At 49.0% G+C, this 26943-nt stretch overlaps 1 protein-coding gene across 2 annotated transcripts; it reads right to left on the bottom strand.

Annotated features, from left to right (window-relative positions):
• Positions 1 to 15421: 15421 nt before the first annotated feature.
• Il1rn (interleukin 1 receptor antagonist) lies at positions 15422 to 25873 on the bottom strand. Of its 2 annotated transcripts, XM_077791971.1 has the most exons (5): positions 25854 to 25873; positions 25661 to 25712; positions 18929 to 19017; positions 17869 to 17981; positions 15422 to 16476 (listed from the first exon to the last, which is right to left on the bottom strand). In XM_077791971.1, the coding sequence occupies exons 2-5, from the start codon at positions 25672 to 25674 to the stop codon at positions 16261 to 16263; spliced, it is 432 nt and encodes a 143-aa protein (XP_077648097.1). In that variant the 5' UTR covers positions 25675 to 25712; positions 25854 to 25873; the 3' UTR covers positions 15422 to 16260. The 2 variants fall into 2 exon arrangements, with proteins under 2 accessions (XP_077648097.1, XP_077648096.1); XM_077791970.1 differs by lacking the exon at positions 25854 to 25873 and having other exon boundaries at positions 25661 to 25776.
• Positions 25874 to 26943: the final 1070 nt, after the last annotated feature.

Raw genomic sequence — 26943 nt, 5'->3', positions numbered from 1 at the left:
TTCTGATTCTTCACTTACCTGCCTGCAAACCTTGGGCAACCTTCTTAGCATCTCTAGGTCCTTTTTCTCATCTGTGAAATGGGAGAGCAGAAGCATACACCTGCTGGGAGGATTGTCTGCTTTTTCTGCACATAAGGTGCTTAAAGGAGGACCTGGGTACAGCATGTGCTCAACAGGTATCCATTACTACATGCTCTCCTGCTAGAAGTGTTTTCTAGAAGGACGATAAATTCTCCTAATTAGATCACATAATTAGCTTTTAGACAAAAGACTAGATCACTGGAATTGTCCCAAAGACAAGCTCTAATACCCAGGGCCTTTTTTTTTTTTTTTTTAACATTTTTTAGTTGTAGACAGACACAATACCTTTATTTTACTTATTTATTTTTATATGGTGCTGAGGATCGAACTCAGGGCCTCACACGTACTAGGTGAGCGCTCTACCACTGAGCCCCAGCCCCAGCCCCCCCAGGGTCTTTACTGGTTCCAAACCTTGGATCTGCTTCCTCGTTCTCTCTGTGTAAACCATATGTGTGGACAGACTCTGCTGCCAGGAGGCATGCTGTCCACCTTGGTGACCACCTGCCCTGCTTGGTGTGAACCGCCAGGCCTCACCCTGAGCTCTGGGGGGGGGGGGAGCTTGTAACTCTCGCACATCTTCTGGGTTGCCTTCGGCTTTGTGCACCTGCTGAGCTCCCTGCAGCCTCTTCCTGAGCTCTCTCAGATCCTGGGGCCTCCCAGAGCCCACCTGCCTTTGCCCTCCTCCTCCAGATATCCAGCCTGCTCCAGCCTCCCTTTCCCTGGGCTGCAGTCTTCTTCCCCCTTCTTCTGTTTGGTCCATTTGTCCCCAACAGAAAATAAGGTCCCAGGGGTGCAGGGGAGGCAAGTATCTTGTTCACTAATGTAACTTCAAAGCCTGGACTAGTACCTAGGACTTACAGACCAGCAATAAACATCTGTTGAATGAATGAAGAAATGAGTGGCCAAGGACACTGCAGAACATGTCCTCAATATCTCCACCTCAGGCTGCAGCCTCCCAACAGGACACATTTGAGGACATTCTGTCCTGTGCCTCCAGATCCTAAGGGCCTGAGGACTGTCCCACTTCCCCCCCTCATCTAGAAAGTCTGGCTTGCTGCCCTTTCTTGCTCTGGACCAATTTCTCTCATTTGTTTCACTGTTCTTGCTGTTTGTTTGCTGTCTTTTGTTCTTTGCAGCACTTATCACTCTCTGAAACAATGTGATTCATCTGCCTAGATCCTCCTTTCTCTCTAGCACCCCTGTCAGTGAAAGCAGAGCGCTCCTAGCCTTCAGTGCAGCCTGGTGACCTACTGTGCAGCCTAGTAACTGCAGCCAGCACGAGGTAGGTGTGTCTTGAGTAAATGAATGAAGGAGTGGCAGCACACTCTCCACCAAGAGGAAATGCCACGTGCAGGGAGGGAGAATGAGTCACAGCACTACAGCTGTCCACACCTGACCTCAGCATGTTTCTCAAGTAGTCTCTTCACAGACATCCAATTAATTGCTAATTACATTCAATCAGCTGTGGGCCTGGGGAGGGGCAGGCTAATGATATTCAGGGGCTGGTGGGGCCTGGTGTCCTTCAGGACTTCACTCCTGACCTGCACAGCAGGCCTGGGACACCACACTGGGGTCAGGTGTGCATATGGACCAAGCAGCAAAATGTATCTTGTGGCCTGGAAAAGTCCAGCAAAGAACTCACGTCCCTGCTTCCATCATCCTCCCACTGAAAGGCCAGGCTAGAGACAATTCCAGGGCCAGAAAGGAATCCTGGAGAGGATGCGCGCTTATCAGCTGGGCTGACACAGTGTGCCGGGTCTCCCATGCCTTCTGGCCAGACAGACCAAACAGACCAGGGTGGGAAGAGGGGTCTGCATCTCCAGGGCGGGGGTTGGGGGAGCCCCCAGCTAGCCTCACCCCAGTGCACAGACCCGCAGATCCCACCGCGCCGCACCTAGCCTGGTCGCAGGCACAGGGACCACTGGGGAGATTGGAAGCAAAGTCCTCTGGGTTGCTGGGCTGGGACCCTGAGCTCTCCAGGCTCCCTGCTCGCCAGCGGGGCACGGAGCTCCCCACCTCAGGCCCAGACGGACTCTCCCAGGGGAGCACGACCAAGCCTCCCGGTGTCCCAGTACCGCCGACCGGCGAGGCTGGATTCTCACGGTGCCCTGCGTGCCCCTGACCCTGCTGCAGCCTTTCCAGCTCCGGGCCCCTGACCAGACGCGCCCCGACAGGTGCTCCCGGATCGCCGGCCAGCCCTCCCCGCGTCCCTTACCCCAGTCCCGCCGGCTCCTGCTCCCGCCTCCCGCCGGCCGGGCGCACCATGGCTCTGCGCCCAGGCGCGGGCGGGCCCGGGAGGGCTGCGGGCTGCTGCGCGGCGGGGCCGGTGCGCTCGGGCGCTCGGGGAGGGACGCGCTTCCGGGAGGCCGGGCCGATCCGGGCGGCGCCAGGCGAAGTCGTCGGACTGGTCTGGGCGGCCGCGCAGCCTGGGAAGGGCCGGGCCGGGCGGGGCAGGACAGGGCCTCCCTCGCAGCGGGCCCCCTGCGCCCCTGCCGTGAGCCGAGCCGCGGGCGCCCCTGGGCGCTCTGGCCTTTGTGTTTGCAGCACAGACACCGGAAACTGAGGCCAGGCCCAGACACGTGCGCTGCTGGGACAGGCGACAACTGAGAGTCCCTGCAAACCATTATTCGCTACTGATTGTGGAGGCTCGCGCTCTCTCTCTCTCTCTCTCTCTCTCTCTCTCTCTCTCTCTCACACACACACACACACACACACACACACACACACACATTATTTGTGCTCTGAAACTCAGCCCTGTAACTGAATTTTGCTAAGTGGCTTTGGGGTTGGTGGCATGCTGGCAGATTGTTGTGACTTGAAGTTGAACATATCCTCAGACAGTTTGGCCCTGGAGAGAGGCACTTACTTTTCAATACCCACTTGATGGCACTGTTGGCTTCTATTGCTGTTACTACAGAGGGCACCAGAGGTGAAAATCTGAGCCAAGTTATAGTTTATTTTCTACATACCCAGTGACATTTTAGCTCCCTCACAAATTGGCAACCCGGAAAAGCCCATCTTTTAATCTGAGGTTGCCTGGCACGGAGCTGACTGGGCTCTGTCTGGGTAGGCAACAGGAGCCACCAAGATGTCCAGCATCTGTCGAGTGCCAAGTGCTAAGTCATGAGCACTCTGTCTCAACAGACCTAATCCTCCCAGCAGTGCCGTGAGGTGGGGCGCTTTTCACATCATGAGGACACTGAGGTATCAAAGGTTGAGTCAGCGTCCTACCTTGAGACCCTCAGGACCCAGAGGCCATGCTCTGCATCTCTGTGTGAAACCCCACTTTGTCTAAGATGGGGTGAGGATGCTAGGCTGTGGTCCTGTGTGAATATTCATTGTGCACCTGCTCCACACATGGAAGGCATTATGGGAAGGGAGGAGGAACCAACACTCTGAAAGCTGAAGTGGTGTAATGCCTGCTAGCAGGGGTGGGTAGCTGGGAGGCTCCCCAAAAAGGAGCCTGGAAAGGAGGGAGCCAGAGCAGGGAGGCCAACACATGCTCCCAAACTGTTTTCGAATCCCTGGCAGACTCCTGAATGAACAGGCAGGGGGCAAGAATCCCAATCACCCAAAGGAAACAGCCGTGAGCAGAGCCCTGCCCAGCTAGCCGCATGCTGCAAGGGGATGGACTTCAAAGCTTGCCCTTTTAGAGGGTCTTGGGAAACACTCCAGGCTCCCATTGAAATTCCAGAGCAGTCACACCCAAGGGAAAAGACTGCAACTCAGCTTTAGGAGCTCTCCTCTCAGATTCAGGACAGAACCAACAGAAATCCATCCCAGTATACAAGACCAAGGCCCCTGTGAAGCCCAGGTGAGCTTCCGGTGACTTAATTCCCTAGGAGAAAAGGACCTGATGCTTTTCAGAGGAGAACAACAGAACAGGGAGCATCTGCAATAACGCTTTCAACGTCACCATGCCGTGTATTTTTTGAATAAAATATGAGACAGCCAAGGAAACAGAAAACTGTAGATCATCATCAAGAGGAAAAACAACAGCTGTCCATTGAGGACAACTCCCAGACAACCAGGATGTTGAAATGAGGAATATGGAACTAAAACGATGATTGATCTCATCAAACCCAGTGAGATCTAGATAAATCTGCTCCAGCCAGGATGAGATCTCTAAATTTTTTACCTGAGAATGAAGACACGTCTCAAGTTTTGCCCTCTAAGGGGAAGACAAACAGACTGTCCCTTAGGCCCTAAACAAGACCAGGCTTCCTGCTGTTGGGGGTCCTCGCCTGTGGCTACCGCACTGTGGGTTCAGGCCATGCATGACCCATCACCCTGGTGTTAGCCAGCTTCCCGTCTGTGGTGAGTGCCCTGTAAATGACTTCAAAGGAGGGAGATTGGTTTGGGCTCGGGGTTTCAGGAGCTGTCTTCTGTGTTTCCCTGGCCCCGCTGCCTTGGACCTGTGGCAAGGCAGGACCTCAGGGCAGCGAGGCTGCTCACCTCATGGTGACCACTCAACCTTAGAGAGAGAAGAAGAGGCCAGGGTCCCAGTGTTCCCCTCAGTGACACCGCCTATCCTGACCTAAGTTCCCTCTACCAGGCCCCGCCACCTCCACAGCACCACAGGCCACTGAGCCTTTAGAGCAGGGGCCTTTGGGTGACATTTAAGATCCAACCGCAGCATGCACCACTGTGAAAATGGGTGCTCGGGGCGTCCATAGTGGTGTTTCCCTGATATGGCACTGAGAAATAAACTGTCATCTACTACCTCCCGGCAGGAGGACCTGGGAGATTGTAGCAGACTGACTGGTCACCTGACCAGCAGAATGACGACTCAGACCTTTTCACAGTTGCCCACTCAACAGAGACAAGAGAAAATTCCTAAAAGCCTCCAGAGGCGGGGCGCCAGAAGCCCCTCATCAGAACGCGTGCTGGCCTGCGGGCAGCAGGGAACGTGGACTTCCAAGGCTGGGAGAGAGTGACTTCCCAGTTACAATTCTGTATCCACCATCTTTTTTAAAAAATAGGAAGCAAGATGTTTTCAAACAAACAAAATCTGAGAATATCATAAGAAAATGAAACAATTCCAGATGAAGGGAATGAGATCAAAAAAAAAATTAGAATCCACAATGGAAGAACCAGGAGCTGCGAATAGGTGGATAGATACAAGAGTGTCTTGCTTGTTTGTACTGTTATCAAAAGTCCACTGACTAAAGCCAAAGGAGTCACGTGTTGTAAGATTTATTAACACAGTGGAAACAAAACCATCGAAAAGCACCAAGCACAGAGGGGAAGGTAAATGCAAGTTCTGACACTATATGTGGAGTTGGGGATATTAATTCAGAGTCAAATCCAATTGAGTCACTACAGAATAACTAACCCAAAGAGATTAGAAAAGTGAGAAAAAGAGAGAGAGAGAGAGAGAGAGAGAGAGAGACAATAGAAGTTTATGTAAGACAAACAGGAAAATGTATCCATAGTGACATTAGTAAGAAAAAAATTATCAATGGTAACATTAAATGCCCCAGTTTAAAGGTGGTGCCATCAAATGAGCCAACTGCATAGTGTTCACAAGAAACACGCTTTAAATATAAACACACAGAAAGGCTGGAAGAAAAAGGATGCAGAGATCTACGATGCAGTGTTCATTTTACACCAAGTAGATTTTGACGTATGAGTATCATCAGAATAAAAGGGGTCACTTTAAAATGATAAAAGGATCAATGTATCAAGAAGACAATCCCAAATGTATACGGAACCTAACAACAGAATTTCTAAATATCTCAAGTAAAAAGTGAAGGGATCAATACAGAAATAAAAAGGCCACCATCATAGTCAAAAATTTAAACCTCATATCAGTAATGAATTAAAAAGTACAGAGAAAAACCACTAAAGGATGCAGAAAATTTGAACAACACTAGGGTTCAGTTTGACCAAATCGACACAATAGACTATTACAGCACCAATAGCAAGATACATATTCTTTTCTAGTACACATGGCACATTCTCCAATACTGACCACCCACAGGACTATAAAAGAATCTCTAAACTTGAATGGATAAAATTTTAAGATTATGTTTTCTGAGCCAGGCCTATCATCCCAGCTGAGGCTGAGGCAGGAGGATCACAAGTATGAGGCCAGCCTCAGCAACTCAGTGAGACTTTGTTATAAAATCAAATAAAAAGAGCTAGTGATGTAGCTCAGTAGAAGATCACCCCTGGAGTCCAATCCAGTGTTTTCTGATCACAATGGAATTAATTGAACAATCAACAATGATATCTTATCTAGAAAAATACACAAATATTTGGAAAACAAGTGAGACAATTCTAAGTAACTTAGGAGGTCAAAGAATAGGAAACATGAGGAAATGCTACAAACTGAAATGGCATCCACGGAGAAAAACAGATCAAAGTGACAGAATTAGAATGTCCAGATACAGATTCATATATCCTTTGACAAAGGTGTCAAGGTACTTCATGGAGAAAAGAAAACATTTTCAACAGATGGTGCTGGAATAACTAGAAATCTATCTGGTGGAAAAAAATGGCCCCTGGACCCTGGAGTTTATCATATGTATAAATTTAACTCTCATAACCCACTATAAAAAGAAGGCTGAGCCAACAGAGGCCAAGGCCATGAGCAGACGTTTCTCTAAGGAAGACGTACCCATGGAGGATGCACACCTGGAAAGGTGGCCACACCGTCAGCCACAGGGAAACACACATCAAAAACGCATACCAAAATAATCAATGCATATAGTCACTCTGGTATAACTGCTATTTAATTTAGGAAGACACACAGTGAGACGCATCAGCCAGGCTATGGGAAACTAGAACCCTCAGCACCCCTGGTGGGGTTGGTAAATGGAGCAACTGCTTTGGAAAACAGTTTGACAATTGCTCAAAACCTTAAGCATGGTGTTTCCATGATTCAGGAATTCCACTCTCAGGTGTAGACCAAGAGGAATGAAAACTATGTCCTCACAAAAATCTCACGCACAAATATTTATGGCAGTGTTATGCATGGTAGCCAAAAGGGGGGAACAACCCAAGTGTGTATCAGCTAGTGAACAGGTGAACAAGATACAGTGTGTTCATACACTGGAATATTATTCAGCCAGTAAAAATGAAATACTGAGACATTCTATAATACAGATGAATCTTGAAAGCATTATCCTAAGTGAATGGACTCAGTCACAAAAGAATGATGTCATTTATATAAAATGCGCAGAATAGGCAAATGCAGAGGTGGGAGGTGGATCAGGAGTTGCCTAGGCTGCAAAGGATGGAAGGCATGGGGTGATGGGTAACGCACACAGGTTTCTTTTCGGACTGATGCAATTTTTACAAAATTGATTGTGGTCATGATGGCACAGCTTTAGGGATACACTAAACACCCTTGAACTGTACACCTCATGGGTGAATCACGTATTATATTGTTAATAAATCTGTCACCCAACAAATGAACCTTGGTTCTTTCCACACACCATATATATATTTGAACTAAACAATGGCTGATAAGCCTAAATATGAAAACTGAAACTGCAGAACATCTAGACAAAAAAAACAGGAGAAAACCTTGGCCACTTTAGGGATGGCGAAGATTTCTTAGTAGAAAGGAAGAATTGATAAATTGGACCTCATGAGATTTTTTTCAAATTCTGCCCATCGAGTGGGGTTAGGGGACCGATTCTGTCAACGAGGCCCACTGTGCTGACCCCACAGGCTTTCTTTTCTAAGAAGCCATTTCCCTGTAGCCTTGCCCTGCTTAAATCAACAGGATTTGTTACTTTCCTCAGCAAACTACCTGTTATCTGCAGGAGAAATGCAGACCCCAAAATGTCAATCAGAAGAATGCAAGTGACCCAGAAGAGGGGACTTTGATCACGTTTATACCAAACAGATCCCAGAACTCAGGGAGATAAGGATCATTCCCCTTATCATAAAATCTATAATAACAGCTTCCAGAGAGAACTGGTCAGCATGGGCCAAAGTGACCTGAATGGTCATGGCCAGTGGGGACTTGCAAGTTTGATGTCACCCTGCTATCAGTCAAAAGTCAAGAGGTGGACCTGGGTGAGACTCTGGAACGTTCCCCAAGACCTCCCACAAAACTGGAGAGCAGGAGAGGCACGCTGTCCCTCTCCTCTCTGAGAGGACCCATTCTCTCCCTTGAGAGTGTCCCCTTGTCCCCTTTCCTATCCCTCCTAATAAACTCAGGCCTGTTACTCTGAGCAATGTGATGACAAGAATCGGGGTTTGAAAGGGGAAGCTTCCAAATGCCTCAGTTTCCTAGAAGGTCCCCACCCTGTAACAAGGCCACTTGATTAAAATTATGCCTGAAAGTCTTAAATAAACACTGTACCATAAAAGATAAATAACTAAGAAAAGTTGTTTAATAGCCACGGTGGATATCCAACCCTGATGAGGGTCGTCATGGCTCACGGGGGTTGTTTGGCCCAAAGCTGCCTCCTGGATATTTGAAGTTCGGCCGCAGGCTTTCTCTCTACCTAGTAAGCTGCCACCTAACTTGATGTGCAACCAGAGTGTAACTGGCTCTTGTGACAAACCATGAGTCTCAGCCAATCACAAATAGCCAGTTGTTCAAACTGTCTGTGACCAGCCGGCTGTCTCTGAACATTTCTGTCCGCCATCCCCTTTCTCTGGTTATAATTATCACCTCCCTGGGGTGGCTGGGGCACTCTGGAGTCTTTTTGGTCAGGAATGCTCTCCAGTCCTAGGATCCCAAATACAGTTAATTATGAGATGCTATCATTTTCCCCTTTCCACAGTTCCCCGCCAGAATAATCAAGATTTAAAACACTGATAATGCCAACTATGGACAGGGGACTTGAAAGTTTGATGTGGGGGCTCGTATTTAGCCATGGGAGTGGAAGACACTGCTTTGGAAAAGAGCCTGGCAGTTTTGGTAAATTACACAGGCATTTGAGGCAGATGGTCCAGTCCCAGGCATTTATTCAAGAGAACTGAAAACCAATCTCTATGAGAAGAGTCGTGTGGAAGAGCCGATGTATCTGTCACGGAAACAAACTGGGACAACAACCCCAAGTCCATGGGCAAACTGTTGGGATTAATGCGTAAGCTGGGTCCTACTCAGCAGTAGAGAGAAAGGATCTGCTGAATCCTCACAGGGCCTGGACGGATCTCCTAAGCATAGTGTTGAAAGGAAGAGCCATTTAAAGGGTACCTACTGCGACTCCATTTATATGAGGTTAAGGAGGGCACGACTGGTCTCAGAACAGAGGCTACGTCTTAGGAACAGAGATTTGAAGAGATTGAAAAGAATTTTCATATCTTATGAAAATGTCCTAGATTGGGATGGTAGTGAAATGAAAGAATCCATTTGTCACGACTCAGGAAGAAAACATTTAAGATCTAATGTATGTAAAGTATGCTTCAATAGAAAGCATCCATCAGCAACTCAGGAGGCTGAGGCAGGAAGATCACCAGTTCAAGGCCAAACTTAGCAACTCAGCCAGACCCTGTCTCTAAATAAAATAGAAAAAGGGCCGGAGTTATAGCTCAATGGTCAAGTGCCCCTGGGCTCAATCCCAGGAGGAGGAGGAGGGGAGGAGGGAGAGGAGGGGGAGGGGGAGGAGGGGGAGGAAGAGGAGAAGAAAGATCAATGGACATAATGAAACACATCTGGGGCAGGTGGATTTTTTGATCTAGGCAAAAGAATGAGACAACTAAGTGTCTGCAAAGAAAATTCATTCTCAAAAAAAAAAGAGAGAGAGAGCTGCTCAGAACAGGAGCCACGAGCTCTGCTGCCTCCTCTTTGTCTCTAAATCGACATGGGACTTACAATGCCTGCAATGCCTCTCACCTCAGGAGGATGAGTCTTAGGAGATGAATGATCACGCAGGAAGCACGACTGCTGGGTGGGGACACAAGCGCCACCTAGTGGCAGAAGGCCGGGATGCCGGTGTTCTTTCCGGACCCACTTGGTCCCTGGAGAATTGGCGGCTCAGGGCTGCCTGTAGGCTGTGTTTGACCCAGACCTTGATGGATAAGACAGAGAAGAGGGAAGTGGCAGGCTGAGGTTGTTGAGAGCCATGAGTGAGGTGCCTTACCTGGGTCATCTCAGAAAAAGGTGTTGGGGACATGTCAGGAGCAGCGAGAACTTCCAGGGCTTCTGAGTCAGGACCAGGACATTCAGATGAGTCACAGCTGGAGACACCCGTGACCCTGAGATGTAACACCATCAAACCTGTTTTTATAGCAAGCTTTCACACAAAGCCTGAGGACGTGCTATTCAGTTCTCACAACCACTCTGGGAAGTATCTGGGTCTTGATTTTCCAGGTGAATAAAAACAGCCTCAGGAAGTGTAAGTCCTTCAAAATCGCCAGGAGGAATCCTTAAGGGGCAGCTGGACCTCATTCCTGAGGGCCCTCACTCACAGGAGACCCTCCTGTCCTTCTCGTTGTGTCCTGTGTGGACCCAAGTGTGCTGGGCAGGCTCCCCTCCCCTCCGCAGCCTGGTCTACCTGACGGGGTTTCTCAGAAATGGTGGGAGAGGACCTGGGTGCTTTTGCAGGGGGTCTGAGAGGGCAGAAGCTTGATAATAAGACGACTGTAACGTCACAGTTCTGCTCCCCTGTGGAGGGGCCCGGGGCCCAGCACTGTACTTTGGTCTGTGTTTGGAGACCAGTGACACCAGGGGCCCACTGGGGTGGCAGCAGGTGGAGAATCCCCGGCTCCTTCACACAAGACAGCCACAGAGATGCGCACGTCGGGGCCAGCGCTGGAGAGGGCCGGAGATCCAGCAGTAAGGCTCCTCAGGAGCCTGCCCCGAGGGGCAGCCAGGGAGCCCGGTGGCAGGACACCTCAGGCTCCAGGGACAATGTGGCCGCCTCTGCTGGGAACTTCTTTTGCTTTTTCTAATTTTTTTCTTTTTATTCTCTTCAGTTCGTTGTATCTCATCCTCTGTGGTATCTCTGTGGCTCTCTAGAGGGAAGGCCCTGGGGACCCAGGACTTGCTCTGCACACTATGGATGGACACAGAGACCCCAGGTCACTACAACCACAAGAATCAGCTATACTCCGTGTATGTGTAATATGTCAGAACACTCTACTGCCCTGTGGATCTACAAAGAACAAATAAAAAACATAGAGGACATTATATTAAGTGAACTAAGCCAGTCCTAAAAGGGAAAATACCACAGCAGGACCACTGATGAGAACGCAGAACCGTGGTTGCCAGGCTGGGGAGTGGGAAATGGGGAGATGCTCTTCCACGGATATAAAATTTCCGTTAAGCAAAATGAAAACGTTCTGGAGATCTGCTGTGCAACCTCGTACTTAGAGTTAGCAATGCTATATTATATACTTATGATATTTTGTTTGGAAAAAGAAGAAAAAAACTCTTCATTATTGGAGATCTTGATGGTCCACAGACCAATATGTACAAAAGCCATGAAATTGGCTGAGATTTAGAAGGATCAGCCGTGGCTCCTTGGAGTGGAGCTGGAGTACAGGAGTGGGTGGCCAAGGTCATTGGCACTAGGACAGCCCCTCTGCTCCGAGTCTGTGTCAGCTACCCCTGGTGAAAGGATGTGAGTGTGATTGTCCCTGAACAGATCCATTCTTCACTATAATAAATGTCTAAGTTTTGTGTCTGTCTTAAAAAGTCTCCATCCACCATCCACCAACACTAAAAGTCCTTAGAGAAAGATCATTGGCCAGTCTGTCCCCCCAGCCCTCCGTGTCTCACAGGGCCATGGACACAACAAAGCAGGCATTTCCAGGTTTTATTGTAACAGCGCTGGGGTCACAGGGTGTAAGAAGCTCTCCACCCCAAGCACACAGCACCTGTCCACCCTGTGCCAGCCAAGGGCCAGGCTCAGTCCCACGAGACCTGACTCACACATAAGTCCTGCTCCCTGCTCTGAGAAGCTCATGGCCTGGAGGGGAGCCAGACAGAGGCACAGCCAGCTTCTACTCCAGTGTCTGGGTCAGAAGTGCCAGAATAGGCCACCAGGAGGGACCTCGGGAGCCACATCTGCACATTGCCCTCTCAGGCCTCCAGGGCTCTGCACTGAGTTCAGCAGGAGGTGGGGGTGTGTTCCGGGGCTGAGGGGGTAGGATCAGTTCCACACTTCAGTGGGCCATTCAGGGAAGAGGTCTTCAGCAGGAAGCCGGACCTGGGAGGGGGGGGTTTAAAGCAGGTCCAGAAGGCCCTTGGAATTTCCTGGGTCTGAGCCTCTGGAGAACAGATATTAATCAGATACTGTCAGGGGTCAGGCCCTACATGTACACTATGAAATAATTACCCCAAATTAGTTTAAGTGAAAATGTTCGAATGAAAATAAATAAATAAATAAATTTTTCTTGGAGAGAAATCTAGAGTTTTCTTAGGGAGTCTTTAAAGCTATAACCTCCTACACACTGAGGTCTGCAAAGCTTAACATTCCACAACTGAACCAATGGCAGTGTTTGTGTTTCTGGGGATCTTTCCAGAACAGCATCAGGCACGTTTGAAAGGCTGCCCCCTGGTGGACATTTCCTGAGCTTCTTTTCTTGCCCCCTCCATACTTGAGGCAGTTGGTCATTCTGGCACATTCTTGGGAAAGTCCCTAGTACCTCTATTCAAATGTTCTTCAGTTAGAGGTGAAGAATCCCCAAATCTATTTCACAATCTTCCCGACGTTTCCTGATAAAACAAAGCTTAATATCAACTTGTTGAGATTTGCTGCTGTGGCTTAGGGATTTCATAGTGACCCAAAGAGAAAACACAGAATTATTTGGTTTCTCCAAGTTTTGCAAAAAGTATTCCCCAATTGGAAAAAAAAAGCAAAATGAAAAGTGAACCTCAAAGAGTCTTAACCAGTCCTGAGATTGAGAAAGTGGAAAACCTTCTACCTTTTGCCCAATTGAACAAGTAGTTGAAATGTACTGGTGACTTGGACAGGACCCCTCCCCAGAGTGAGGCCATCTGCCTCCTTTACATTGACAGACACTGCCAGGTGTGGGCAGCTGGGAGGACGTGGCCTCAGGGCCCCAGAGGGTCTCAGCAGTGGCTGAAACGTCCTTGTGCCACCCAGGCCACCAGGCCAGAATCTCTGTGGGGATAGGAAGGTCAGGTATTGGCACTGAACGCAGATCTACTCCAGTCCCTTCCTTTTACCAGCAAGAACATTGAGACCCAGGAAGGAGGGACCGCTGGACCTGGCCACGTTATCGGGAACTGACGGGAATGTGGGTCAGAAAACCTTGAATTCAGTTGGAAATTTCCAAACTCGTTCTGGATTCTGTGGTGACACCTAGAGGTGATGATGTCCCACCTGGTGCTTGTTCAGGTCTCTTTCTCTGCCTTTCCTCCCACAGAGACCCTCCTGCCTCTCAGTCACCTCGCACTGCCTCCTAATAGCCTGGCCTGCTCCCCAGGCCTAGCTCTCCAGAGCCACCTCCCCGTCCTCGTATCACACAGAGGAGCCACAGCTGGGCTCTGGGTACTGAGTAGGAAGTGGGTTTCTTTGCTGTAGGCTGAGACCAGATCCGTTAGCTCAATACCTCACCTGCCACCAAACTCAAATATTTGCACATCCAGTGACTTAAATTCAGTCCAAAGAGGTGACTGTTTCTCCATTCAGAGCTGCTTGCTTTTCCTCCTGCATGAAGCTGTACCCAGGAACAGGGACAAGGACCTGGCCCCAAGTTGCTGCCCTTTGGAGCCTTCTGAAGCAGAGACTCCCCATTGTCCTGCAGAATGACATCTGGGCACACAGTCCACCTCCCGTTCCCTGTCCCTGGGAATCCCCTTGGCCTCTCCCCACCTACGCACTGTGACCTCTGGACAGACCCCTGCTGTGAGGAAATTCTTCCCATGGCAAACCTTCCAGAGAGCTTCAGGGCGTCGCCCAGCATCACTCACACTACTGTCACCTCATGGTCATATCTTTTCCTATCTAGGTCCCCAAGTCCCTTGAATCCCTGTTGATATATCAGTGGCCAAGTCATTGATTTTCCAAGTAGCTGATGCGTGCCGAGCACGCCAAGCCTCGAGCTGGGGACTTGGGACACACAATGGAAGAAAGCAGACAGAAACCTCTGCCTGTGTGGGGCTGACATTTTGGCAGAGTGGTGACAGCCAAAAGATTTCCCTTAGAACAGCTGGAGTCAAAGAAAGGCAGGAAGAGGCGAGTATGGGGATTGGTCCCGGAGCTAGTGGGATGGACAGCAAGGACAAGAACTGAGTTTGAACTCATAAGAATCCCCTGGATAAATATGTCAGAGCTCACATGCTGCATGGGGGCTGCACTTTAGAGCAGCCTTTCTCAGACTTTATCCTGCTTGGCTCATGGGAGGCCGGGTGATGCCAAGCTGGGAAGTGTGACGGGAGGCCAGGCGTGTGCATTTTAACTCTGAGTGGTGCTGACGGAGCTGACCCACAGACCACACTGAGAGCCACAGGGCTTTAGGGCAGATGGCTCTGCACACAGACTCTTGCTGGACTCGTCGCAGTAACCACAGATGGCTGTGGCTGGGCTCTCCGCATTATCTCTTATTTACATTGACAGATAAGAAAACTGAGCCTCTGAGATTGGAGCTGATGCCAGTGTGCACATGGCGCAAGCAGGAGAGCCAGGGTGTGGCTAGGCTCCCAGAGCTCCCCCAAGGGTCCCTGGGACTGACTTGGCTGGACCTGGCTCACACAAAGCCTCCGGACCCTTGGGATCCTCAGCCCCCACATCATGCTGTAAGACTTGACTGTCACGTCGGGTGCCGCTGGCTGTGGCTTACTCACTGTCTTTGCTATGAGCGTTACACCACATGCAATGGATGGAGGTGGTGGGCATTGGTGGTTTTTCCGGTTGGGGCTCTTTGTGGACAGTGCTGACCACACCTGCCAGGCTGGGACATTTGCTCCCATGTAATCCGGTGACCATGAGGACCAAGGAGGAAAGGACTCTCAGACGAGAGGCTCTCAGAGAGAAATAGACCATGGGCCTGCCTGTCCACCCAGCCCTCCGTGCCCCGAGCCTCACAGGGTGACAGACATCTGCAACACAGTAGGCATGTTCAAGGTTTTATTGTAACACAGCGCTGAAATCACAAGGAGTAAGTTTTCCACCCCACGCACAGAGCACCTGTCATTGCATGCTGGCCAAGGGCCAGGCTCAGTCCCAGGGACCTGAGACACACACAAGTCCTGTTCCCTGCCCGAGGAGCCCACGGCCTGCAGGGGAGCCAGGCGGAGGCACAGCCAGTCCCACTCCAGGCTCCGCATCAGAAGCACCAGAATGGGCCAGGAGCAGCTCCTGGACTCCTCGGTCCTGGCAGAGCAGGAGGGACCTGGGGAGCCCATCTGCCCAGTGCAGAGCAGGGGACTTATGTGGAGTGCAGACAGTGCTTGGGGCCGGGCATGGGCTCAGAGTATGGGAATGTTTCAAAAAGGACAAGAACAGAGCTCCAATACAGTCCTCTAATGTTTAATTTTTAAAATTTGGGACATTACAAAAGGAAGGGAAATGAGGTCATGTGCCACCTGCCTTCCCGTTTCCCGCCACCTCACAGGTGCAGGACATCCTAATGCCCCATCCCTCTCGGAAGGGATCCAACCTCCAAATTCCTTCACGGGGAGTAGAGTTGGCTAATAAATATTACCACGAACTCCCTAATCTCTACTTTCCATAGACCCTTAAAGGCTTTCCCACGGCCAGGGATGGAGCTCAGTGGAAGAGCTGCTGCCTTCACACAGGGAGACCCCAGGTCCAATCCCCCACACCAAAACCAAACCAACAACAGCAAACTTCCCCAGGGACCAGCCTCAGCTGGTAACACAGGTCATGAAGCCACCTGGGGAAGGCAGTGACCTGATGGACGGGGGTCATGTGAAGGGCAGGGGGAATGGAGCAGAGGGAGGAGAGCAGGGGCGCCCAGCAGGCAGGTGGCCTGGATTTCCCCACCTCACCTCGCCCAGAGAGAGGTCAGAGGCAACCCAGAAGGGTTTGGAGCAGGGGCTGCCAGGATCCCATCTGCACTTGGAGAGATGATCATTCTGGAGGCAGCATGGAGGTGGGGGTCACCAAGAGGCTGCAGGCAGAGTCCTGTTGTGGGGTTCTGATGCCTCCTTTCAGGGTCCACCCTGCAAAGGTCCCACCTCTGACCCCACAGCTGTCAGGAGCCCCCAGGTAGGAGTGGACAGGCAGGCCCTGGAGTCATCGATGGCCCGGGAGTGTGGAAGGGCAGGTCTGGCCTGTACTACTGGTCCTCCTGGAAGTAGAACTTGGTGACCACGAGGGTATCTTCGGGCCTGTTGGTGAGGCTGACAGGCTGGTCAGCTTCCAACGCCGTGCAGATGAACCAGCCCGGGCAGGCTGCAGACTCAAAGCTGGTGGTGGGGCCGTTGTCTGAGCGGATGAAGGAGAAGCGCTTGTCCTGCTCCTTGGTCCTGCTCAGGTCGGTGATGTTAACTGCCTGGAAGTCAAGAGTCAGGTGGGTGGTGGCTGAGGGCCTGGGAAGTCCTGCCCTCACCATGCTGTGGGCCCCTGGCTGGGCCAGGCTCAGTGTTGGAGAAATGCCTGGACCCAGCCAGCAACCACAGCCCAGGTCTCATAGGACAGCACCAAGGTCTCCAGAGACCACAGGTCCCAGGACTCATAGGACAGCACCAAGGTCTCCAGAGACCACAGGTCCCAGGACTCATAGGACAGCACCAAGGTCTCCAGAGACCACAGGTCCCAGGACTCATAGGACAGCACCAAGGTCTCCAGAGACCACAGGTCCCAGGTCTCATAGGACAGCACCAAGGTCCCCAGAGACCACAGGTCCCAGGTCTCATAGGACAGCACCAAGGTCTCCAGAGACCACAGGTCCCAGGTCTCATAGGACAGCATGGATACCAACAGTTGGCCCCTCATCATACCCTGACTTTGGAAATGTGGCCACTCTGGCCACAGACCAGGAAGTCTGTTAAACACAAGACCCATCCACAGAGGCCGGGGCTGGGGTCTGTCAGGGTTGAGCCTCCAAGGAGAATGGGTGGAGGAGAGATGGGTGGAGTCTCAAAGCTCATGTGACTTGTTACATGAGCTATCCTGGCCAGCCCTGCTCCACACAGAGCAGCTGCCACCCTCCAAAAAAGTTGCCCTGTCTACTGGTGGAGGGAAGTGACGTTGTCATGGATATGGACACTTGCATTTGGATGAAGATCTTGCCCAACAAGCCCCTGAGACAAAGCCATCTTTCCCCAGACTGGGACAGCCCATTACTATTGAATGGGGCCAGGGAGTAGCAAGGTCAGGATGGGATCCCTACCATTCAAGCTAAAGAGATAAGATTCAGAAGAGAAAGGTCCTGAGGATAGGCCTTGTTCAAAGAGGCAGGTCCCCCGGGCAGTGCTGTGACCCACAGTGGCTCAGGACCTGTGATAAAGTGTCATGTTGGTGGTCCCAATGAACTGTGCCCCCTCCTAGTGTTCACACTCTTGGGCCATCCCCTCCCAAGCTGAGTCCAGACTTAGCCATGCAACCGCCATTTGCGGATAGGAGCACACAAGTAGAAGTTTAACAGGTGCTTTCCCATAGATGCGTGTCTCTTGGGGATGATCCCTCGTGGAGGCCAGCCGCCATGTTGTGAGGAAGTCTGGCTAACTCCCAAACATTGAGAGCCTCGAGGGCCAGGAACCGTGTTGGACACCAGCACCAGTCAAGGTCACTGAGGAAGACAGCCGCAGGAGGACCCCAGCACCTTTCTCCATGTGCACCCGAACAGCCCAGCTGATCCTGGGCCACTCACAGAATCATGAGAACAAACTGCTTTAAGCCACTGGGCTTTGGAGGGGTTGGATGCCCCAGAACAGATCTTTACCTCCAACTGGAGCCGCATGTCATCGCCAGACTTGACACAGGACAGGCACAACTTCCCCCCGCGGATCCCCAAGAACACAGCATGAGGGTCGATGGGCACCATGTCTATCTTTTCTGGGGAAGAGAAGAGAGGAGGATCAGGAGGAAGGAAGAGGAGGCAGGGATGTGGAGGAGACCCTGAGTATTGTTTTTGGCCCCCTCTCCACAGCTAAAATCCAGGGTCAGAAGGACAGGCAGACCCCACCTTCCTGTCTGCGTCCAGAGGGAAGTTCACTCCCTGCTTAAGCACTCCCCGGAGGCTGAGGCTCTAGTCTCTGCTTCATGTGACTTCTCCCCTTGCTCTCCCAGGACACCTGTGCTCCAGGTCAACAACCCTGCTGCCAACCGCCAGGGACAGCAGCACACAAGAGTGAGTGGGGCTCCAGGGGACCTTGGGGACTGGGAGTCCAGCTTCCCCATGCTCTCATGTAGCAGGAAAAATCTCAACCTCCCTGTGTTTCAGCAAGTGCATGGGAAGAACTACCTGCAGGACAGGAACGGTAAGTCTCTGATTCTTTCCACGTAAGGTAGGGCAGAGGGAGCAAGGGGTTGGGCAGGGTGGGGCGAGGGAGACAGCGCCATGCTACCTACCAAACAGGGAAGTGAGAGCATCTGGATGCCAGGGCTGAAAGAATCTCCAGTCCTCCACCCCAGGACCCTCAGCTTACTAAAGGGAAAACTAGGCACGGGGTGAAGTTCATCCAAGCTCATTCAGCTTGTTTGGAGTGTGAACTAGAACATGGTGTCCATGATTATTCATGGGACATGGCCCAGCCTTGCACAGGGGGTCTTAATCAGGGGCTGGCTCAAGTTTGAATGACACAGGAACATGGGAGCCCTAATAGGCACAGGACGAAGGGAAGGTCCCATGTGACCTGTAGTAGTTCCCATCTCCCCAGCTTCCAACTCACAGGGATTAGAACATGGCACCTGAAATTGCAGGGACAGATGGCAATGCTGGGACTCCGGGAACAGAGTGAGCCAATTCCCATACAACACTGGTTCCCCTGGAAACTACTCACCTTCTAATTTAATATTTGGCCCCTGCAAGTATCCGGCGACTAGTTGGTTGTTCCTCAGGTAGAAGGTTTTCTGATTAATATCCCAGATTCTGAAAAAGAAAAGAACCCAGTTGTAGTGGACACCTGGTATGTGCATGGTCCACTCATCAGCACCTTCCTGTGTCCCCCAGAGCTCACCTAGTCTGCTTCCAGTTCTACCAGGAGTGTGGACTTGCTCACCCATGACATGGAGGAGTGGAGAGCCCCTGCTACCCATGCCCTCAGCCTGCTTCTCTACAAGGGATTAAGGTTATTCCTGGAGTTATTGATTCTGATTATGCTGGAGACATTAAGATTTTAGGAGCGCCTTCATCTCAAAAAAGTTTGATTATTCATTAAGGGCAAAGGATTGCTCAGATCTTGTTACTTCCCTATGTATCGATAGGAAATTGAGCTATTTCAGAAGATCAAAGACAAACTAGAGGTTTTGGTTCTAGTGATTTGGCATTTGGGGTTAAAAAAATTTCAAATCTCTCGTCCTATGAAAAAACTAAAGATTCAGGGAAAAATAATTGAAGGCTTATTGGACACAGGAGCAGAAGTTACTTGTATAGCAGGAAAAGCTTGTCCCTCAACCTGGCCTACAAAGGTGACTCCCTCAATACTCAGGGGACTTGGAACTGTTACTAATGTAGCTAAAAGCACTCAAATGCTTAAATGGGCTAATAATAAAAATTTGGGCACTTTTCAGCCATATGTGATTCCTCTTCTCTTTTAGTTTATGGGGCGGAGATATAATGTTTAAAATGGGAGTTTCTCTCTGTACTGCTCTTGTAGAAGAGGCTCAACAGGATTTTTAATTGGGGCCATTGTTGAAACAGCAGATAAAACGATTTGGAAAAATGATGAGCCTGTATGGGTAGAACAATGGCCCCTAACAACAGAAAAATTACAGGCTGCAGACTTGTTGGTTAAGGAACAACCAATTTAAAACACATAAATAGTCCCTGGAATACTCCTATATTCGTTATTAAGAAATCAGGAAAATGGAGATTACTACAAGATCCAAGAGCTATCAATGATACCATAGAAGATAGGGGGTTCCTACAACCAGGACTCCCTTCTCCAACAGCTGTCCCTAAAGGATCTCACGTTATGGTAATAGACTTACAAGACTGCTTTTTTATTATTCCATTACATCCTGATGATTGTAAAAAGGTTTGCTTTTAGCCTTCCCTCTGCCAATTGGAAAGGACCATGCCAACGATTTCAGAGGAAGGTATGAAAAACAGCCCTACTCTCTGTCAAAGTATGTTGCATCAGCAATACAACCACTAAGAGATAAATATAAAGATGCCTATGTTATCCATTTTATGGATGATATATTAATCGCTCATAAAAACATTCAATTGCTTTATCATATATTATTGATGTTAACAATCTTTACAAAATTTTGGTCTAATCATTACCTCAGATAAAATTCAGCAATCCCCTTCTTATAATTATTTGGGTAGAATTATAAGTACTCAAGCTATTTCCCATCAAAATTTAAAATTACAAATTGAGCATTTACAGACTTTAAATGACTTTCAAAACTTTTAGAGATATTAATTGATTCATCCTTTTTTGAAACTCACTACTACAGAACTGAAACCATTATTTGATATTTTGAGAGGAGACTCAAACCCACATTCTCTTCGGGTTTTGACAGAAGAGGCTAATCTGGCCTTATTCGAGGTAGAAGCGGTTAATAACAGTTGCAAAGAGTTGGCTATACTCAGATTTTGGATTTTCTTATTTTAGCTACTCTTCATACACCCACAGGGGATTTGTGGCAGTCAGGTCCTTTAGAATGGATGCATATGCCAGTTACCTCTGAGAAGGTTATCTGCTCATATCCTGCTGTGGTTGCCTTAGTAATAATCAAGGGAAGGCATAGAAGTAGAGTTATTCAGGAAAGAAGTGCATAATTTGGTGACTCCTTATGCTAGAGATCAACTAAATACACTATGGAACATTCTGAAGGCTGGCAAATAGCCCTACAGGGATATGAGGGTCACGTTAAATTTCTTCTGCCACCTCATCCTTTGTTATACCTGGTTAAGAACCACCCTATCATTTTTCCAAAATTGTTCTCTTCTGAGCCCTTACCTCAACCAGCAGTCTTACTTTTCACTGATGGTTCTTCTAATGGACAAGCATCTGTAGTTATTAGTGATAAAACTTATGTTCAACAGACAGAGGAAACCTCTGCTCAGAGGGCAGAAATGGCATCTGGAATCATGGCCTTTACCCAGTTAAAAGGTCAAATGTTTAATTTCTATACTGATTGTCAGTCTATTGTGAAAATCTTTCCTCATATAGGAAACAGTCTGTCTTCCTCAGCATAAGACTACAATTTTTCATTAATTCCTTACAAAAGTTGATCCTAGAAAGACAACATCTTTATTTTATAGGACACATCCGAGGACATTCTCACTTTTCAGGAAAGTATCACAAGGTAATGCTTTCGCAGATTCATTAACTAAACCCCCCATTTTTACTGTTCAAGAAGCTACAGCTAGTCACACTTTGTATCATCAAAATGCCTCTGCCCTGCAACAGAAATTTCATATCCCTAGGGAATCAGCTAGGAGAAATTGTTAAACCTGCCCAACATTATGGCCAGCTCTACCCATGGGGGTTGATCCTCGGGGTTTAAGACCTAATGATTTATGGCAAATGGATGTCACTCATATTCCTTCATTTGGAAAATTAGTTTATGTTCATGTCATTGTTGATACATTTTCCCATGTGATTATTGCCTCAGCAAAAACTGGGGAAGCATATAAAGATATGGTCCAACATCTGTTTATTTGTTTCTCATATTTTGGGGATGCCTAAAGCACTAAAAACAGAAAATGCACCAGCTTATACTTCAAATGCCTTTAAAATTTTTTGTGACATGTTCACAATCTCTCATTCTACGGGGATTCCCTGTAACCCTGGAGGACAAGCTATAGTCGAGAGAGCTCATCAAACACTAAAGGCTCAAATTGCTAAACTTCAAGGAAAATATAAATAAATATAAATACCTCATCATGGTCTACAACATGGCTTGTTTGTGATTAACCACCTTACTTGTGTCTATAAAGGAGTAACTCTCATGCTAAGACATTGGGAAAATGAGAAAATATCAGCAAAACCCTTAGTGAAATGGAAAGATCTCTTGAAGGGAAAATGGAAAGGACCTGATTAATATATTATTAACTTGTGGGCGAGGGTATGCTTGTTTCTTCCCACAGGATGCGGATTCTCCCATTTGGATTCCTGATAGACTGATTCTGCATCCCCGCCTTCAGAACAGGAAGCGGAACAGATGGTTCCCTCCAAAACTCCCATACTTCCCACAATTGACCATGGTGCCCGAGGAAGATCTGACAACCACCTTGATTCCACTTCTTTCTCAATTACATTTTAACACTTCTCAACTTTTACCTAAACAAGTGTTTTCTACGAGATCTGCAAGACCACCAACTTGGGGACAGATAGAACAACTGACCGATCAAGCTCCAGTATTTATTTCTTCTCAAATTCCTATGCACCTGATATTATTGCCAGGTTAACCCTTCTTGCCTGTCAAGTAGCAAATGTATCTTCTAAATATTTCAGGGCACATTATCCTGACCCACCTTTGTTTCATCTTACTACCCGGGAAAAGGAAATATGAGTGTATTTGCCAAGAATACTGATCTAATTATTTTATTACTCCTATATCGACTCATAATTTTAATTTTAAGGGTGACAGTCGTTTACCTCTTCTTTGTTTTACTCATTGTGTTGCTAGACCAATAGGCTGTTTATCACTTAATTATAGGACATTTTAAGCAGATTCCCCATCTAATAAAAACAAAAAGGATCTTTGGGCACTTTCTATTTTAACCTTAGGTTTATGTAATTTTAAAGATTATTTATGAACAGAAAAGGCTCCTCCTGTGATTCAAAACTGTTCCTGAGTTGAGGTTCATCTTAAAAGTTCATGGTCAGGGATAGATAGACTATTTGGATTTCCTTCCTGGCATAAATGTGTGTATATTGAAAAAGGATTTAAATTTTTCCCTCAAGATTCTTCTTTTCCAATATGTGATCATTCTATCTTTTCCCCTGACCATGATTATCACAGATTTTTAACAACAAGTCCTTTCTTTGCTAGACAATGGCCAAGTATTATGTTGTCTAAACTGGAGCCTATTTATCAATGGTTCTCAGCTGGATGGGTTACTCCTATCCAGGAGTAGACTTTAAATTCTAGATGGCCAAGAATATAACTGGTGGTTCATGACTTAAAGGCTGTTTTACTATCTCTCAGGACATTGAGGACAAAACAAAAAAATATCCACAATCATTCTGGGAACTGCTACAGGAACTCTGGACACCACAATTGATTATATCAACTACGAATCCAAATTCATGTCCTCAGTCTCTTAAAAAGCCTAAGCAGATAGTTATGCCTGTCGCATGAAGCCCACCATATGTAGCCTGTTTAATTAAGGATAGGTTACGGTACTCATCCAGGGGAGAAAAGGTTTGTAAAAGTATGTTGTCCTTCTCAAAGACCCTCCCTTACTTTAGGGATTTACGATGAGCATAGTTGATGTTAGCGGCAGGGGGATGGACGCGAAGAACCTGCCCTTTCGTTAAAGATTACAAAGATTTAAGACTGCTGTACTTTGACTAAGGAACAAAGACACTCTCTGAAGAAGCAGCTTAACCAGTTTTATGAGAATCAATGTAGGCATTTTTAGATGCTTTTAGAATATAAGATTGTTAGAGGGGACTATAAGATGGGATCTTAAGTACAGGTGTGCTTTAAACTTAAGTATTAATGACAGGTTGGGAGACATGGAGTCTGGTTATGTAGTTTGGCATCTGTTAAGTAAGGAAATGTCACATCCTGGGAAAAATCTGGAGATTTTAAATTGAAGACACATTTTGTTAATGATTCTGTACCCATAATGACAAGAAAAAGCAGAATAAAAGGAGACAGGGAGAGAGCAGCTGACAGCTCTTTCTCTGGAGATTGCTCCAACAGAACGACTCCTGTCTCATCCTTTGCACTGATGCCACTCGTCCTTCAGGACCCCCTGGACCCCACTGGGGCAGAACCTCGGCAAACACCTTCCTGTGTCCCCCAGAGCTCACCTAATCTGCTTCCAGTTCTACCAGGAGTGTGGACTTGCACACCCAGGACATGGATGAGAAGACTGAGGCCCACAGCCCAACTCCTCCATCTGGTGAGTGGAGCCCCTCCTACCCATGCCCTCTGCCTGCTTCTCATCCCAGACCCCAGCACGGGCACCTCCTGGTCAGCAGAGCATGCTCTAGAGTGTCCCTGTCCCATAGACCTTCCTGGGATGCAGAAAAGCCTTGGAATCACCCTGTCCAATATGGCGGCCACCTGTGTCCATTGAATTAGGGAATTGCCCCGGGGTGGGAGTTTGACTTGAATTTTGAGTCTATTGTCATTCATTTCAAGGTAAACAGCCCCCTGAGATTGGGGGCTACTGCAGCTCAGTGTAAGAAGTTCCAGGAACACAACACCTTGCCGCTAACTCACTGAGCCTTGGACCCACAGGGTCTGTTGCTAGAAACCTTCTCCTATCTAGTGACCTGTCCTGGGTCTGGCAGGGGCAGCTGTCCCCCCCCCGGGGACAAGTTGGCTTCCTCTAGCTCACCCAGTCACCTGTTGGTGGCTGACGGACCCCTGTGGCTGACAGCAGGACTGGCAACTTGAGATGGAGTAAACAGAGCCAGCCTGGGGCCCAGAAGGGCCTCACCTCCTCGCTGGTGAAGCCCTCTGGTGACACCTGCCACCCTGGGGTTTGAGCTGCACTAGCTCAGGGAGGGGTCCTCAGGCCAACCCAAGGGCTGTGCACGTGTGAGCATTGGACTTCTTTTGATTGTCCTTAGTTCCCAGATGAGTCTCAGCCTGAAGGGATCCAACATCCCTGCTCGAGGACCCCAGAGCCCTTCTGCAACCCCCAACTGGTGAGAGGCACTCAGAAAGCAGACAGTCCTGCGTCTGGGAAGGGAGGGCCTCGTCTTGGGACCCACACGGGCACTGACACACTCAAAGTCTCAACCTGCAGCTGTGGACCAGAAACACCCGGGGATGGAGAGGGATATCGCTGAACATGCCTTCCCTCCTGGGATGAGTCCTGGCCCCAGGGAACCACACAGGCAGCACACACATATGCACTAGCGGTGCCATCGCCTGGGGCTCCGGACCTAATCTCAAAACTCATAATCATTTTTAGGCACTCTTGGTCGCCAGGACACTGTTACACTGTCATCGGTGCAATTGCTTTTCATTCACGACAACCCATAAGACACGCAGGAAGTCATCATGAGCACAAGTCAGAGACGGAGAAACTGAGGCACCAGGAAGTGAAGCCTCCAATAAGTCAACAAAGACCGGGGTCTCCACAGTCAGTGGGGGTCTCCGGCTGTGTCCTGCCCTGCCCCGCTCTGCTGGCCCAGACACCAGCATCTCTGCACGTGCCTGTCCCTGGGTGAGCTGCCCTAGTCTCTGGGGAGGTGAGCTGGCTTCAGCCCTGCTTCACACATCTGGGGTATTTTAAAACACAAGCCCTAGAGGCGGTCCAGGCAGCACGTGGATCTTGTGCACAGCACTTCTGTTGCCCAACCATACCCAGCTCTTGGAGCCCGCAGAGCCGGTGCCCCCAGAAGGCCTGTGTGCCCTCACGTCCTTACCTGAAGGCTTGCATCCTGCAGGGTCTCCTCCCCAGGGGGCGGCAGGCAGCCTCTGAGTGGAGCAGGAAGAGGAGAAGAGAGATTAGGCGGCTGCAGGGACCCCTGCACATTTCCATCCTGTGGTCCCAGCCAGGCAGTGGAGACTGCCATTTGGGGGCCAGTGTTGCTGCTTATAAAGAAGGTAGTCACTCACCGGGGCCAGGCTGCTGCCACCAGTCCCACTGCAAGAAGCGGAAATACCCTCGCAATTCCAAAACGAGAAACCCTTGCTGTTGTCACTTTCAGCCCCAACGAGTGTCGCAATGGGGTGTTGTAACCGATGCCCTCCCCTTTTTCCCCTGTGCAATTTCCCCAAAATCAAGATTTCTATTTCCCCTTCACTGGGTTCATGGGAAGAGAACGATGAAAGTCCAAGTCCCTCCTTTGCCTGACAGGTAGTCTGAGATGTTGACTTGTTAAGATCAAATCTGAGAAGAAATGTCCCCTGTCCCCACAGATCCCATCACGGGCTCCCAGTACATGGGATTGAATCATGTCACTCTATTTTCTGTGAAGGAGGGATGGCCTGCTGGACTTTGGGCAGGGGACTGCCAAACACTCTGTACAGAACCAGATTGTAAATATTTTGGGCTTTGTGGGCCGTCCAGCTGACGCGATCACCCAACTCAGCCGTCCCCCTGAACAAGCGGCTATGGACTGTCCGCAAACAGGAAGGTCACACTGTGCTCCAACACAACTTTATTTACAGACCAGGGGCCACCGGAGTGCGCCGGAAGTGTGCTGATCCCTGTTCTAGAGAAAAGCGAGTCCTTCCCGAGAGGTACTCTCAAACCAGTTCTCTCCCCACTCCCCACATCTTTAAAGACATGGTCTTGGAGAAACCGAGGGCACTCAGCCCTTGCATAGAAATAGGCGCAAATTCTCCCTCTGCATCTGGGCCTCAGCATGAAGATGACGGTGTCCTCCTTGCAGGTGGGGGGGCAGGATGGCAGGAAGGGGCAACTCCTGGCCCGTTCTGGGTTGATAAACATGAATTTCCTGTCTTCCAATATTCTAAACAGGAAAAGGCCATCATGTTTCCCGTTTATGGATGCAAAAAGCCGAAGGGGGTTTCTATGTGATGGGAAATGGCATTGCAGAAGCACAGATTTGGCATTTTTAGATAAGAGGGTCAGGATCAAACATCCCATTTGTTTTAAGGAGATCCGAAGGTCCCAGAAGGGAGAAGGGGCATGCCCAAGGTCACAGAGCTTGTTAATGCCAAGTGTATGTCCAGGAATCCT

The sequence above is a fragment of the Urocitellus parryii genome, chromosome 12 (assembly GCF_045843805.1).
Source record: "Urocitellus parryii isolate mUroPar1 chromosome 12, mUroPar1.hap1, whole genome shotgun sequence".
NCBI lineage: Eukaryota > Metazoa > Chordata > Mammalia > Rodentia > Sciuridae > Urocitellus > Urocitellus parryii.
This window is presented reverse-complemented; position numbering and strand designations above follow the sequence as displayed.